The 14,857-nt window shown below is 41.1% G+C and overlaps 4 protein-coding genes across 6 annotated transcripts in view; 1 reads left to right on the top strand and 3 right to left on the bottom strand.

The window, feature by feature from the left end:
* The window catches only part of LOC101077363 (guanine nucleotide-binding protein G(olf) subunit alpha), a 32,021-nt gene extending 26,069 nt beyond the window's left edge, over positions 1-5,952 (bottom strand). The window contains exon 1 of one of the 2 annotated variants that reach the window (XM_011616161.2): positions 5,213-5,952. In XM_011616161.2, coding sequence (XP_011614463.1) covers positions 5,213-5,714 — 502 coding nt within the window. In that variant the 5' untranslated portion in view covers positions 5,715-5,952. Of the gene's footprint in view, positions 1-34; positions 803-5,212 lie in introns of those variants that run through there. The other variant, XM_003975313.3, reaches the window with a different exon arrangement.
* Positions 5,953-7,434: 1,482 nt separating this feature from the next.
* LOC101066613 (transmembrane protein 14C-like) lies at positions 7,435-8,632 on the bottom strand. The gene is made up of 5 exons (XM_003975353.3): positions 8,499-8,632; positions 8,273-8,372; positions 8,003-8,104; positions 7,827-7,914; positions 7,435-7,721 (listed from the first exon to the last, which is right to left on the bottom strand). The coding sequence occupies exons 2-5, from the start codon at positions 8,346-8,348 to the stop codon at positions 7,664-7,666; spliced, it is 324 nt and encodes a 107-aa protein (XP_003975402.1). The 5' UTR covers positions 8,349-8,372; positions 8,499-8,632; the 3' UTR covers positions 7,435-7,663.
* Positions 8,633-9,023: 391 nt separating this feature from the next.
* Positions 9,024-11,505, bottom strand: pak1ip1 (PAK1 interacting protein 1). Of its 2 annotated transcripts, none has more exons than XM_011616164.2 (11): positions 11,402-11,505; positions 11,163-11,269; positions 10,878-11,040; positions 10,629-10,749; positions 10,457-10,531; positions 10,325-10,377; positions 10,102-10,247; positions 9,904-10,001; positions 9,728-9,827; positions 9,442-9,574; positions 9,024-9,284 (listed from the first exon to the last, which is right to left on the bottom strand). In XM_011616164.2, the coding sequence occupies exons 2-11, from the start codon at positions 11,238-11,240 to the stop codon at positions 9,178-9,180; spliced, it is 1,074 nt and encodes a 357-aa protein (XP_011614466.2). In that variant the 5' UTR covers positions 11,241-11,269; positions 11,402-11,505; the 3' UTR covers positions 9,024-9,177. The 2 variants fall into 2 exon arrangements, with proteins under 2 accessions (XP_011614466.2, XP_011614465.2); XM_011616163.2 differs by having other exon boundaries at positions 11,343-11,488.
* A 91-nt stretch (positions 11,506-11,596) lies between these two features.
* Positions 11,597-14,738, top strand: LOC101067060 (poly(U)-specific endoribonuclease-C-like). Its single transcript, XM_011616165.2, has 7 exons — positions 11,597-11,795; positions 12,582-12,681; positions 12,894-13,005; positions 13,075-13,196; positions 13,540-13,652; positions 13,880-14,033; positions 14,122-14,738. Exons 1-7 carry the CDS (start codon positions 11,785-11,787, stop codon positions 14,380-14,382), a joined length of 873 nt encoding a protein of 290 aa, XP_011614467.2. The 5' UTR covers positions 11,597-11,784; the 3' UTR covers positions 14,383-14,738.
* Positions 14,739-14,857: the final 119 nt, after the last annotated feature.

Raw genomic sequence — 14,857 nt, 5'->3', positions numbered from 1 at the left:
TTTCGTTTGGCTATCACGCTCGAATCAGCCTTACCCAGTAACAAGAGTCTGTGCGTGGCTTTGTATGCTTGTCTCTCCTTTTGCAACTGTTTCTCGATCTTTTTATTAGTCTCTCGTTGTGCCTTCTCGTCGATGCGTTGATCTTCAGTCTTGCTGTTGCCCAAACAACCCATCTTCCGTCGCCCTAACCCTTCCTTGTGGAATCGTGAAAATGTGTAAAAAAAAATAAAAAAAATCGAACCCGGTAGTATTGTGGTTTTTAAAGGACGCCGGGACGACTCGGATTGTGAAATAAAAATGAATAAAAAAAGGGGGGAAAAAACCCTGCGAGGCTTCTGTGACGGAGGGAGGAATCTGCTCCCCGTTACAATTCCGCTTTAGCCGCAGCCAAGCGTCATCCACACCGAGTTTACAAGTCAGCGAAGAGCGGCCACTCGGTCCAACGAAGCGACGGCACGAAAACACAAATCAAATGTAGAAAAAGAAAAAAAAAGGAGCGAGAGAGAGAGAGGGTATTTTTCTCCTTTTTAATTGCGGGAATCCAATAAAACGTCCCTGCCGCGTCCCCAGCCCCTCTCTTCACTCGGTATTTTTTCTATCTGAAATTCTGTCAGTATTTCTGCCTCTTTAACTCAGCACTGCCTCCCTCTGTGGCACCAGGAAGTAGCCGCGGAGGTGGAAAACAAACCTGCGTTAAAGTGTAACGCCAACCACCCGCGCCGGTTCAGCATTTTACAACTACGCCGATAAAAGACGGAGCCGAGTCCCCGCTCCTAGTCCCCGGTAGTTTGGGCTATGAAACTAACCCCGAGGGGGGAGGACGGGCAGCCGCTGGGCTCCAGATGGGCTGGGTCTCTCCACCATGGCTGTAAAGTCAACGGAGCAGCCCTGACCTAAACCGGTCACCAGTCTGTTCACACGCTCTGTAAACTTTACAGAGACTTCTACTTTACTTTAAAAAAAAAAAACGATCAACGTAAACACGGAGCAGCATCGTCTAAAAGCTGTCTAATTATCGTTTTGGACGTGCTTCTGTGGTCATAACTTCAGGAGATGCAACTGCATATTTGCTTTTTTATTCATAGCAATGCAGCTTTCATTGCGCATGAACAATTGTATATCTGTAAAGTGACATGTAGCTTTACTATTGGTTTAGTAAATGTCACCATGTGTAGTAAAAGAAAAAATAATTAATATCACAAGGGACACTAGTGTTTTTCGTTACAGGTGACGGAGTGGGCTCTGAGCATTTTTTTTTTGGGGGCGGGGGGGGGTCAGTACCTTGCTCAAGGGTACCTCAGCACTGCTCAGAAAGTGGCCTGGCACCTCTGTAGAGTAGTTTAAGTAAACTGGCTCAATTATGGCAAAAAGCCTAAACCATGAATGGCTATTTGTCAATATGTTTTTGAATAGACATAATCATAGCTAATTAATATTATAGATTAAAATAACTGTTTTTGTGGTTTCTGTAGATTTTTAACAATCATAAGACAATTTTAAAATTGGTATACAATTTCAGTTATTTGTACAGAATTTTATTCTATCACACATTCAAGATCATATTTCTGTTCCTTTACAATGTTATGATGAGTTTTCTTGACTTTGCAGAACATTTTTGCTATTTATCATCTAACTATATGACTACAATATTGCAAACCTGACCTGATAAGGTTTGTATTATGCGTAAATTCATTTAAATGTAGATTTATACTCACATCTCACACAATTCACAAGCTAACTTTTGTGTTTTACACGTAGATTCAGACTACAAGTTATAATTATCGCTCTTTTAAAGTATCCTAATAACACTTTTTGATTTATTTGTTTAAGACTTTTTGTGTCACAGAATACTGTATTAAAAAGCTGTTTTGTCTTCTTTTTTTGACCTAAAAATTCATGGTAATCCAGTGTTGTCCCACAAAATAAAATATATGAAATACGTATATAAATTAAAAGCTAAATATAAAGATGTGTTCTTTTAAAGTGGCAATGTTTAAGGGTTTTCATTTTTCACAAACAAAACACTAGCACTTAAGAAAAGAAAATGCCAACAGCACTCATCAAAATGAAGACTTATAAATGTAATAACTATTTTTACTTTGCTGTATTGTAAATTTAACATGTCCAGAAAGCCACTGACGATAGTTCACATATACTGTATAAAAAGATACCTGCGGTACGTGGTAATGAGTTATAGGCAAATAATTGACCAATCAAAAACAAAACAAAACATTTTTCCCTTTGAGTGAATAAAGGAAAATTTTACATAAGCAGGTAAACGTGCTTCAGTATAAGAATTCAGATGTATAGTTTGATGCCTGTGGCCAAAAACAAAATTTCACTTGTATGAACTTGTGCAGCAACATGTGAACTATGTCACGGATTAATGGAGTTTCTTTTGTAATGACATCTCCATATAATAAACAGATTATACTTAATAAATCTATAAATAACCACAGGATTTTGGCCTAAAAAAAAAAAAAAACACCTTTACTTACAAATACATCTCAGATAAGTAATGGCACTAAAGCATAAAGCAGCATTTTTGTGCATCATGTAACAATAAACAAACTGTTATTGTGGCCATTATTGCAAATACTTGTCGTACTGTGCAGTAACGGGAGGGTTCTGCAGCAAGCAAATGATAGCAGCAAACCTGACTTCACCTAAAGTGGGGTGAAAATATGACCACACCCCTTCCCACCCTCACTAAAGAGGAAAAGAAGAGAAAAATTTGGTCTCCCCCCTTCTGAAAGCAAGGTCAACACATATGACTGCCCCACATCACTCTCTAGTGGTTACACTCAGCACAGCATGCAAGCTGGGGTTCCTCCTAATGGTTTATTTTGAGTATGCTTGCAATTCATGTGGTTTACTGTGCTCGAGCTAAAGACACAATTTTGAAACACAATTTTTTGAAATTACAACTGGTGCCAGCACACACCAAGCTGGATTTTTCAAACTAACTTTCAAACTAAATCGGGAGCCCCGATCTTTCATAAATAATGTAATTTGCCTCTTTTCCATGTCATTCAGTCTGAACCTATCAGTCGCGCCAAGAGCACAAGTGTCTGATAAAGTAGGAAATACACAGGAAGTACAACCTCAGGAGTAAACACAATCTTGTGTGCTTCACTTTGATTTAGCCGATACAACTATCAAGGCGAGTTACACTGTCAGTGTTGTAAACATGGCAACAAGTCCTGCTGAGCACCTGAGTCACTACATTAGCTGGGAACTCGGTAGCGCCGGTAGCAAAGTTCACCAATAGTCAATGATAAAACACTTTTAAAGAGAAGCAAAGTTCGCCTGTGTTCAACAGGGTGGGATATTACAACATGTGTAGGTTCAGCTGCTGTTGGAGATTAATAAGCTTTTCCAAATTAACTGCTAGATATTATCACATGCTTGCACAGAATCAGATTCAACAGACTCAACAATAAATGAAGCTCCTTTCCAGGAAATAACAGAGCTCCCCTGAACTATAAAGTCTAAAAGGAAGTACATTTATTTCAATTTATTAAGCTGTTTAAAATGTTATCTTATCCTTCTTAAACTGATACACACACACACGCTTACATAATGTATATGCACGTGTATGTTTGTGCATATATGATACTATGTATGCATATACTGTATAAACGCGTGTATGTATACATATATATATAAATATACTGTATATACATACACACACACACACATATATGTGTGTGTCTGTGTGGGTGTGTATGTGTACTCAGTTTACCGACTTGTTAGCTTCACGATACTGGTAGATACCAACACACTGATTCCATACTATCAGGATCACAAACCATGTAATTCCAGCAACTGAACTTGGCATTGAAGTTTAAATCAATCTATACATACTTGACGGGTTCTGTGTAATTTGTCCACCAAATACCAGCAGCGAATACACATAAAGTGACCCAGATTAGCTCGCATATGTTGACTTGAAACATAACACTATTTGAAAGGTGTCCGCTTTCAGAGGAACTTGGTCTTGTGTCACACAACAGGAGTCCCGTTGGAGACCTGAAGGATTTAACATCCAAAGAAGACCCAGACAGAGCATATAACACAGATCAGATAGCTTTCCATAGTGGTTACCAGCAGAATGTATGGCACTTCCACGTGTGTGACCTTATCAAGATGTTTCCTTCCAGTCTGCATTTGCTGAGGGTCATTTAGACAGGAGAATAAACCAACCATAGATTGTATAGACTAATGAAACATGAAACACTTTAAAATGCATGCAATATGGTTTAACTGTCAAAATACAAAAGGGATTTCTTCTGGTTCTCATTTGTCTGTGCTGTTTTGTAGAAAACTGAGCCGTTGTGAAACTTTATGTTGCACGTTGGAGTAAATGTCATGAAGTTAAATTAGCGTGATTAGTGAAATTGCATTCTGACAATATTTTCCACAGATAAAACACATGTACCCTGATTTTTGGGCACAAATGGATGATATACAGGACCTGAAATTTGCACTTTGACCTCACTATTGTGAATGCATTAAAACAGCTAAGTTTTATTTTGTCATCTCTGCAGTCAACACATATATTTAATTTTAGAAATCACTGATCTAAACTGCACAACAGGTTTTGGTACAACACTATCCCACAACATGCAGCCCCCCCCCAAAAAAGGTCTTTATAGTGTATCGTTGTATTCTACTACATAATGTATATAACCCTGTACTATACTCTGGTAATTGTAAGCACATGTCATGACCAGACTACTCTGCAGAGGCCAGTAATACTGCTGCTAACTACATTTAACAAATCAGATGTTGATTGATTTTACAAACTTTAGTTTGAAGTTCTGGGATAGTTTTTTTCCAGAGAAAACTGGACGGGATGTCTCTCATTATTTTAGTCTTCCCACAAAAAATCTTCAGTTGTGACATTATTAGTTACAGCACTATGCTGTTGTATAATAAGCTACAAGCTCTACATTGAAGTGAGCTAAAATTTAGACTATAACCTGAGTCTAAACATGCTACAATGGAGGAAAGTGGTGTTTTTTCTGTATTTTCCAAGTCATAAACGTCCATCTTCATCATTTATGACTGACAGGGAGACTGTCTTCACAGCCCAGCGTCCAGATGTGACCACAGGCCTCTAGGCTAGTGACATCATTTTGGTACCTTTAAAAGCTCTAAAAGCTCCAACAACAACAACAAAAACAACAACAACACAGGCGGAACCTACCGAGCAGCAGCAGCCGGTGTGTCTGTTTGTACTCCCGTTTGAGCTCCTTCAGCGCCCTGTCAATATTCTTGCTCACTTTCTTCGCCTCCTTCTCGGCCTCCTTCTCCTCCACCAGCAATTTGTCCCAGTTCTTCTGTTTTTGAGTGCTTGTCTTTTGGAGCAGCTGCAAGCGTCGGCCGCGGTCCTTCCCCGTGCCCTTACCGCTGCCTCCACCTCCCCCACCGCCGCCTCCTCCGTTTTGGATGAGCACACCGTCGGTACCGGTGTCTCCACGGAGGTGCTCCACAGGCGGAAGCCTCGCAGCGTCCCCGTGGCGCACCGGGCCGCCGCCGCCGCGTAGCGACGAGCTCTCCCCGCATCCCCCGGCGTCCTCCTGACGAGCTCCCCCGGCGCGGGTCGGCACGGTCGCGTCGGGAGGCTGGTCCGAGTCCGAGGTAGCGTTGGAAATAGATCCACTCAGGTCTCCGAAGAGCCGGGGACGCAAACTGTAGCACAGCCCCATGTTGAAACCAATATTTGTCTGTGAATGTGATTTTTCATAAATTAAAATGTCCAAAAAGATCGCAATCGCGCCGCCAGCCCTAGCGAGGCATCATTAGAGTGGAGGCTCGGCAGGGCAATTAAAATCCGAATTTGAGGCGAAAATGTGAATGAATTATGATCCGACATTTGCTATATGTCATTTTGCATTTTCCCCACTCAGCCTCCGCTTCGTAGTTAGTGGATCACCTGATCCTTCCGTGGACACTGCGGGTCCATCTTACCGTAAACCTTCCAAAAGACAGCACCGACAAACTGGCTTCCGTCCGCAGCCCAGACGCTCACAAATGCCGCTGCGCACTTGGTAGCGGCAATGCGCCGCACGTCATCCTACTACTACAGTATGGCCATTTCGAGAATACTGTTCGTGATTCTCATTCCTCGCATTTCATTCTTGTATGACTGAAGACACAAACTGTTCTGAAGATAACGAAATCTGCTTTTAGCTGTCAGACACATCAGCCGCGATCTTTAGGCAGAACACAAATAACCCGTCCGTAATCAGTAATGGCACGACAATCCAACTGAAAATGAAACCTTTAACTGACCTTTAAAACAGTTTTCTAGTGGACCATAATGGGTGTATGCAAATTATGTATATAGAGTTTCACTGTCATTGTCAAATTATGTAACCCTTTTTTAGATGCACCCCTTGGGGAAAGTGTCACTTAATTTTATTAGATTCCACATTGGTTGTGTTTAATTGGTCTTTTAAGGGTCCATTATACAAACCAGTGCTATTTACTTCTAATTATGTATTGTTCGAAAGTATTTGGACTTGGGCTACGTCCACACTACAGTCCCAAGTGGCCATAATCTGATTTTTGGGACCAGGTCACAATAGTTACCACAGCGTGAAGAGCAAAATGCACGCGATCTCTTTAGATCCGGTCGGATACAGATCTGATTTTGTGAAATGCGACCTCAGTCTGAACAGCAATGTGACACGTATCGGAATTCAACGTGACCTTGACGTCACTCGTAGTCGACAAACGTCAAAATCATGCGCGGGATTCTTCACAACAAACATGGAGGACGGCTGCGGTTAGTGGAGGCGTAGACTTTCACAACATTTGGGGAGAAACTACAATACAGGCGAAACACAGGGGGGGTTGGCATAGTAATTGTCATATTTTGGAAAGTAGAGTTGCAGATATGGCTGAGGGGACACCGGAAAACGAGGATTTAGTTCCAAAGAAAATCGTAGAACCTCGGAGCTGGATACAAAGGGGCCCGACCAACGCGTCGGTTCCGTTGTGATCACCTGTCGCTTTCATAACGAGGGCCACCCTGTTTTAGGTTACAGAACCAGCGGGCCGACATTATATACAATTCAAATGCAGGAATTAAAATAGACCACAAGAGGTCGCACATGCACACACCTATCAATAAACTAAATTTTTTACTGTCAACAACTTTTACAACACCATCGCACGCACACATAGCTCTTTCTCTGTGTTCAAGCATTATTCTTAAACATTTAAATACTTCGATGTAAAGGGGAAACTCGTGTGTACAAAAAGAATAGTTTCAGTGGATTCTCTAAAATGTGGTTAATGATATAAATCCTCCAAAAATACCCAGAAACGATAATCCAATGATATTTTATATTATTTTTAAAAATACCATTGTTGTCTGAGTGTATCACTGAAGAGGGGAGATTTGTAAGGCCAAGATTTCTAACATAACAGTCCCGAAAGTATGTTTTTATTAAAATGAAAAAGTTATTTCGTAAGTAACTGTTACATAGTTTCAAATGATCTTAAAATCAAATATCTTACAGTACATGGAAACTTCAGGAAATGGGGGGAATGTTTATATCCGTAGTGAAATAGTATCCACAAAAATAACGTCCACAGTATTTTGATCAACCAGCAGCACAGATGCAGCGTAAATTGTAGTTTGGTATAATCAAAAATGACGTGGCCGTGTTATCACTCCACTGATGATCTTAAGTAGCATCAGGAGGCTGAAGAGAACAAATAAACATTACTTCAGAATATGCTCCCAATAAACAAGTCATAGCTTGAGTTAGAGTGTTAATAAAATCCAATAAGAAGAAATTGTGGATTACCTGACAATCGTCATGAATCCGGCTGGCATGAATTTGCCAGAGCTGAGAAATCTTAGTCCCATCACCACAGTCAGAGTTCCAGAGGTGCCTGCAATGAACACAGAGAATTAAAAAAAACACCAATCAGTGCCATGTGTTGTTGCTAAAACCCCTAGAATTCAATTCAATTTACTTACCTAAAGATAGCAAAATATTTTTGGGATTTTGAGACATCATATAAGCACCAAGGGCAGCGAACAAGCCAAAGAGAAGCCCTGCAGCCAGAGAAGCAACGCTGCCTGGAAGATACCATCAGGGGAATATTGAGTTTTATTTTAGTAGTATTTTCAGCTCGTATTATTTCTACAAGCATTTCTATATCACACTAACCTGGGAACTTTAAGAGAGTGTCACCATAACATTAAAAACTTTCTACTAGATTTTTAACCCTTAAAATAATCTCTGACCTGCTTTCACGTAACCGAGGAGTCCTCCGGATGTAACCAGAACAGCATAGGTGAAACCGACCCAGTCCACAGCCATGTTCAGAGGGGAAGGGGTCCAACCCTGCAGGGGACAAGGGGCCGATGTGTCGAGCAATATGTCACATTTGATCAACGTACAACCATATACGTCAACATTTTAATGTTAACTGCTTAAAAGGAAATTCAAAAAAGTATAAAAAATACGAACCTTAACGATGTCTGAACTTCAAAACGTCTTTTTAAAGCGATTCTCAATATTCACTTCCTGATTCAAAGTTGTCCCGAATAACCCACTTCCGGTTCTCCTTCCAAAGTAAAGGCCTGCAACGATTTCCAATATATACAGTATATTTTTACAATGTCGTGCGCGTGTGTGGGGGCTTGTTAAGAATCAAAGACATGGAGCTGTATCTTTCTAAGTTTTCGTGACATTTGATGAAATTGTGTAGAAATAGCAACAAGTTAATCAGGCTCTGGTTGTCAGATTTGCCACCCCCTGCTGAAAAAGTCCCAGATAAAAACTGCTTAAAAAAAAAACTAGACTCTGGGTGATGGTAGTTTGAATGGTGTCACTTTTGGATGAATGCAAGTGTAGTTATAGTACACTACTTAGACAGGGTTTGGGTAATTTTCTAGGAGTATTCAGTCTTGATAAAAATCCCAAAATGGAGGGAAATTCTAACCTTTGACCATGTATCCTGCAAGTGGAAACAAGTGTACATATAACAGTGACAGACAATAGACAATGACTTTTATTGCTGCCAATGATTTTCTCTATTGCAGTATTGAAAGCAAACACATAAAATCTGTAATAAATGCGGTCTTTGTGGCACAGTCAAAACAGTCCAGAGTCAAAACATTCCATGAATAATAAAATAGCTTCTGTGTTATTTTCCACCATCTTTTTTCTTCTTTTTTGGTTTGCTCTCATCTTCCAGTATGACTTCTTCAGCTATCCGCACTCTTCTGGTCTTTGAGAGCTCCGTAACAAGTCCTGTGGATATAAAAAAAGGAAACATGTTATACAGACACAGAAACATGTAGCGACATAGCGCAGCCATGTTAACATCCCAGTGAACCTGATATTAACTGATCATTTAATCTTGCTGACACGTTGATGTATGAGAAGTCAAGAGTTGTGGGGAAATCACCCTCAGACGTTGCTGCTTTCTCTGCTGACTCCTCAGTGAAAGCTGAAGGCACTGATGAAGGTTTCCACACCGCGAGACAGGTCAGCCTGGCTGATGTGTTCACTTCTCCAAGCAGAGTGGGAGTTTCCAACTCCTGTTACACAACCGGCATTAAATTATAAGCAGCTTGGTAGAAAAAAAAGACGCCAAACAAACATTGAAATTCTTTTACTTCGCTGGTTTCAACTCCAGAGAACATTTCAACTTACTGGTTGACACCAAACCCGGCTTAAATAATCAGGCGTACCTCTTTTAGGTGGAGCTTCCACATTTTGATGAGACCGTCGTTAGAAGCCGTCACCATCACGCAGTAATCTTCCATGACAAAACTGTCCATCGCTTTCACTCTGTAACCCCAAAACACTGCTCACACACCTGGGACTAATGTGGCGGAGGAGGAAAGCATCTGGGAAACAAACTCACCTTGTTTCGTGAGCCTTGAACTCACAAACCATCTTCTTTTCACTCATGTCATGTAACCTCACACTTTCATCATCTCCAGCAATGGCTAGGATGGAATTCTGAGGGGAAAAAAACATAACAATACCGATTATTTGTTGTATTATCTTTATGGCGGCGATATCTTTACATTAGAAAAATGTCAAGATTGGGAGAACTTACATTTAAGAATTGAAGAGATGAAATCCTCTTTGGATTGGTGATGGTCGCCGTCACTGATGCTGTCTCCAGCTCGTAGATGTCCACTCTGTCATCAATCACAACTGCATATTTGTCCCCATCAGGAGACCATCTGACAATATGCGAATCTGGGGAAAGTATTTCAAAAAGGTTTGTAAAATTTTGTACGTGGCTTCAGAGACCTTCCCGTTGCGATGGGGCTCACTCTGTTTTATGTTCTTGATGAAAGCAGATCTCCCGTTAATTAGATTCCATGTTCTGAAATTAGAAAATGTTCAGCAGTCAGTGTCGATTCTACGTTCCCGCAATTGAAATTTGCAGTATGTTTGAATTTCACCTTAGAGTTTGGTCGGTCCCAACTGTAAGTGCGAGTTTGCCAGAAGGATGGACAGACAGCGACATCACTGAGCCTCTGGGAAAGAAAAGAAGACAACTGGGTTCGTGTTTCCTTAACCGACTGGCAACTGACACAACTGTCTCGGGGGTTGTAGCATCCTTTTGTAGCATACTTATGCGCTCTGATGGACTTCAGACACTGCCACTTCTTCGTGTTCCACACACATACCAGCCCGTCCTGTCCTCCACTCAGTAAATGAGATGACCCATAAAACTCCAAACAGGTGATGGTGCCTGTGCCACAGGGAGAGATTTGAGGTAGATTCATCTCAAAAGTCAACGTGGCATCGTCAAAGTGTGCAGATGAACCTGTATCAGCCAATTATCAGGTCAATCACGACCGGATGTGGTGCAACACGTACCGTTATGATGGAGCAGAGCACCGTGTTCGACCCTCTTCTTCATATCATACAGCTGTATGGTTTCATCATTGCTTCCTGTCACAACGAACCTCTCACTGGCTGCAACAGTGGTGATGGCTGCTGTGTGGGCGTGATGGGTGAAGTCCGCCTTGGGGGTCCACTCCTGTGTGGCAACGGGACACACGCACTGAGAAACACATATGACGTCTACCAGAAGAAAACACTGAACCGATACGTTTACGACACCAACACTACTGCTAAAGAACACAGGACATTCCCACGTACTTTGTCATCGGTTTTCACTCGATAACCGAAGGTGATTTGTTCGTAGCTCCCAGCAACCAGCTCCAGCACAGATGCCATGTTGTGGCTTGTAGCAACAGCAGGCTAAGCTGTAGGTAGATATTTAGGTTTTTTTCTACGGTTTAGTTTTCTCTGCAGGGTAACCACTGACGAGACACCTACCAACAGTACAAAAGCATATTAAATCGATCAAAAAAAGAAGGAAATTCTTTTTTTTTTACTTTAAAAAACGAGGCAGAGTCGGGCCGTAGTCCGCCTAGCTTAACACATGTGGCTGCTGCGCATGCGCAAAAGTCTACTTCCGTCGACCTGCGATTTTCAAAATAAAGTTTACGTTATAGCGCTTTATAGATTCCTCATCACCGAACTTACAGGTGTTCAGTATTATGTAATATGTATTACATATGTCATTATATATATCATTCCAGTTGCAGCTGCTGTATTCGAAGAGCAGCGGCCGGCCGGATCTAGACCGGACCCGCCCCGCTGATGAACATGGAGGCGGAAACTCTCCTGATTGGGTTTCTTCTCTGAAACCTCAAAAAAATAACTGTCCTCGATCAGCGTCGTTTTCAAGAAAGAAGTTGGATCCTCATTCACAAAAATGGCGAAAAGGTAAGTCAAATAGTAAATTTTAGTAAGTAAAATTTAGCTGGTGGGAAGAAAAGAGAACGGAGTTGATCGGAATTGCATTGTGAAATGAGCAAATGTGCATTTTGTAAGATATATGGATGCATTAAGCCACTTTAAACTCCACGTTTTGAGGATTACGCTAGACCGACAGTAATTTGATGCTTTCCTGCGTTCTTGTGTTCAGATGTTGATGCAAAGTTGTATTTTATGAGGTTACTTTCAGCTCAGCAGTGCTTGCAATGAATGCGTACTCTAATGTTTGACAACAAAGGTGTGGACATCTTAAATTACAGTATGGATGAAAAGAAAGCAGCATCTTGTGACATTCATAACTTTTTCCTAACGAAGTTTAGGACTTCCTCTTACTGGTGTCTTCTCCTTTGGCCAATGTTGAAAACATCTGTTTGCTGTGGAAACTATGATGATAGAAACAAGCAGATGCAAAACAGGAAACATACTTGGCCATTTCTTTCGTTGTGCAAAAACGTAATTTCTATGTGCATGTGATAAACATCCTTAACAAATAAACATTTTACCAGGCTCAGATGTAACTTGTTAACTCTGAGGATGACGTTATTATTTATATTATGAGTCACAATCTGATGAAAATGTCCCATGACTTATTTACCAAAAGCTCTGTCCTTGACTGATTTACCTTCCAATGATCAGGTCTGACAGTAACCCCCCCCCCACACACACACACACACACACACTCTGCTGTGGCAACTATTGCTGTACTGACTCTTTGTTTTCGGTTCTTTCGGACAGTCAACAGACCAGCAAGGAGCTCACTGAGATCTTGAACCAGCTTTGGAGTTTGGACACAAACCGTCTCAAGCCAGGGACTGATTACATCATTTCTCTTCAGGTCAGACATAAAACCCAACCCAAAAATCCTGATGCAAATTCACAAAGCTCCAGGCAAATAAGAGGAGACGCCCTGCCTCAGTTATTTGATTAGGACATTATATTTAAATTGACTTATTAATGCTTCAAATACAGAATCAAGACCTGTGTAGATTGTGCAAGGATTGACCAGTATAACCAGTAAAATGCTATTTTTGGTTTTTTTTTATTAAGGGGAAGGCAGGTTATGTGGCCCAGGGCAGCAACTGGGCCAGAGACAGGGCCAGGGCCCCGCTCTTCACCTATGTTAATGAAGACAAACTCAAGAGCATTGAGACATATGCACGTAAGTCTTTTTTTTTTTGGTCTTCTCATCAAACCACATGCATTTTTGACAAGCATCTCTCTCCCTCAGACTTCATTAACCTGTTGGACAACTATGAGATGTCCACTGGAGTGTCAGAGACGGTCACTTCAGAGGAGCTTCAGGAGAACCGGCTCTTCATTGATTCCCTCATGAAGACCGATGTGATGAAGGTGCAGTAAGAGAGGAGACATTTACATTGAGATGAAAAATGTTTTTAATTTAAGAAAGGGGGGATTTATTGTATTCAGCCAGCCCAGTTTGGCTGTTTTTGGAGGCAGAGAAGAGCATGTAAATTCCTCTTGTTCCCCTTTTATTAAGAAAAACACTATAGTTTCACTGTCTATGACTTCAGTGAATCTAATAATTACTACAAAAGTATCATTTTAATGTTGTGTTATGAATGGAAAAGCAAAATAAGACCAAAAATTGAGGGGAATAAACCCTCTGCCCATCAGATCTAATTGTTTACGACTGTTTAGACTTCTGATCCAGCTGTGTTCTGTTTCCTGGTAGGTTGCTCACAAGTATCTGGTCAGAAAGGGACAGGCGTCGTCAGACCCTCTGCAGTTCAAGAAACAGCTGTATGACATCTGGTTCCGCCTGTACCACAGAGACAGGAGTGGAGGGTGAGTGGTTAGCAGGCTCACCAAGGGTTTAATCAGCAAGCAGCAGCTTCCTGGTTATAACCAGTAACCCAAATTATTAAATTAACACTGTCAGACTGTAGGTTTGAGTGAATACATGTAAGTACATTAACACTACACACTTTAATTCACCTCCATATAAATGTAAGGAGTTGCTTATTTTAATTATTATTTGCAGCACATATTGATGTGGTTTATTTAAACGACAGGGAGGATTCCTGTGGATTTGAACACGTGTTTGTGGGAGAAACCAAGAATGGCCAGGAGGTCATGGGCCTTCACAACTGGATCCAGTTCTATCTGCAGGAGAAGCACAACCATGTTGATTACAAAGGCTACAAAGCAAGAGACAACAAAGACACAGTAAGATAGTCCAAAAACCTTTAATACTTAAGGGCAAATGCATTAATCGGCTTGTTAATGATCCTCTTTTTTCGTGGATGTTTCATAGCCGGATGAAGACGACCACGTCCTGAACTTACAGTTCAGCTGGAAGGGCTTGGTGAAGCCCATCGGTGGCTCCTTCATCGGCGTGAGTCCTGAGTTTGAGGTGGCTCTTTTCACCATCATCTTCTTCATGTCGACTGAGAAGATGACATCCGTGGTGGTCAAAATACACGAGTACGTGCTGGAGCTGGTCGTCTACCGGCACGGGCGGTCCATCGGCACCTCCTTCCCCAAACTGCTCAGCAGCAACAACAGAGATTTGTAGAGAATTGTCATGTCATGACGGATGTTTACGTTCCTGTAACCATAACCCAGAGTTCTGGAACAGGCTTGCACTAAATGTCGTAATTAGACAATCTATAATGAGAAAGAATGAGTCTGGAGCCTAAAGCTTCTGATCTGCAACAATATCATAGATGGAATATGTATTGTTGTTTTGTCTTTTCAATAATCTGAATATTATTATGGGAAGACAAATTATGTAACTGGTTTAAAAGAACCTGTATGTTTTCTTACTTTCTTTGTTGTCATTCAGTCTTCCACACTCGAACTCACTTACTTTGGCTAATTTGTTTTATCCTTCACACTCGACAAATAAAAGTATAACATTTCTGCACAGCAAGCTCTTACGTTCTGTTGTTATACGTGGGGAATCCGGGTGACACGCAGATGGATTAATTTAATTATTATTGAACTTTAATGGGGCAGAGAGAACATGGCTCCACATAGTGATGTTTTAA

Source organism: Takifugu rubripes, chromosome 22 (assembly GCF_901000725.2).
Source record: "Takifugu rubripes chromosome 22, fTakRub1.2, whole genome shotgun sequence".
Lineage (NCBI taxonomy): Eukaryota > Metazoa > Chordata > Actinopteri > Tetraodontiformes > Tetraodontidae > Takifugu > Takifugu rubripes.
The sequence above is the reverse complement of the archived record's forward strand: the minus strand, read 5'-3'. Positions and strand labels throughout refer to the sequence as shown.

Bases quoted from the DNA above. Each gene is read 5' to 3' on its own strand.
- LOC101066613 (XM_003975353.3), bottom strand. From the start codon at position 8,348: ATGGCTGTGGACTGGGTCGGTTTCACCTATGCTGTTCTGGTTACATCC. The intron at 7,915-8,002 runs GTAAGTAAATTG...TGTTCATTGCAG, and splicing joins AAATATTTTGCTATCTTTAG to GCACCTCTGGAACTCTGACT. The intron at 7,722-7,826 runs GTAATCCACAAT...TGTTCTCTTCAG, and splicing joins GGATTCATGACGATTGTCAG to CCTCCTGATGCTACTTAAGA.
- pak1ip1 (XM_011616164.2), bottom strand. From the start codon at position 11,240: ATGGCATCTGTGCTGGAGCTGGTTGCTGGGAGCTACGAACAAATCACC. The intron at 10,248-10,324 runs GTGAGCCCCATC...TACTTTCCCCAG, and splicing joins CATCAAGAACATAAAACAGA to ATTCGCATATTGTCAGATGG. The intron at 9,285-9,441 runs GTGATTTCCCCA...TTATATCCACAG, and splicing joins GAAAGCAGCAACGTCTGAGG to GACTTGTTACGGAGCTCTCA.
- LOC101067060 (XM_011616165.2), top strand. The intron at 12,682-12,893 runs GTCAGACATAAA...TTTTTTATTAAG, and splicing joins ATTACATCATTTCTCTTCAG to GGGAAGGCAGGTTATGTGGC. The intron at 13,006-13,074 runs GTAAGTCTTTTT...TCTCTCCCTCAG, and splicing joins GAGCATTGAGACATATGCAC to ACTTCATTAACCTGTTGGAC.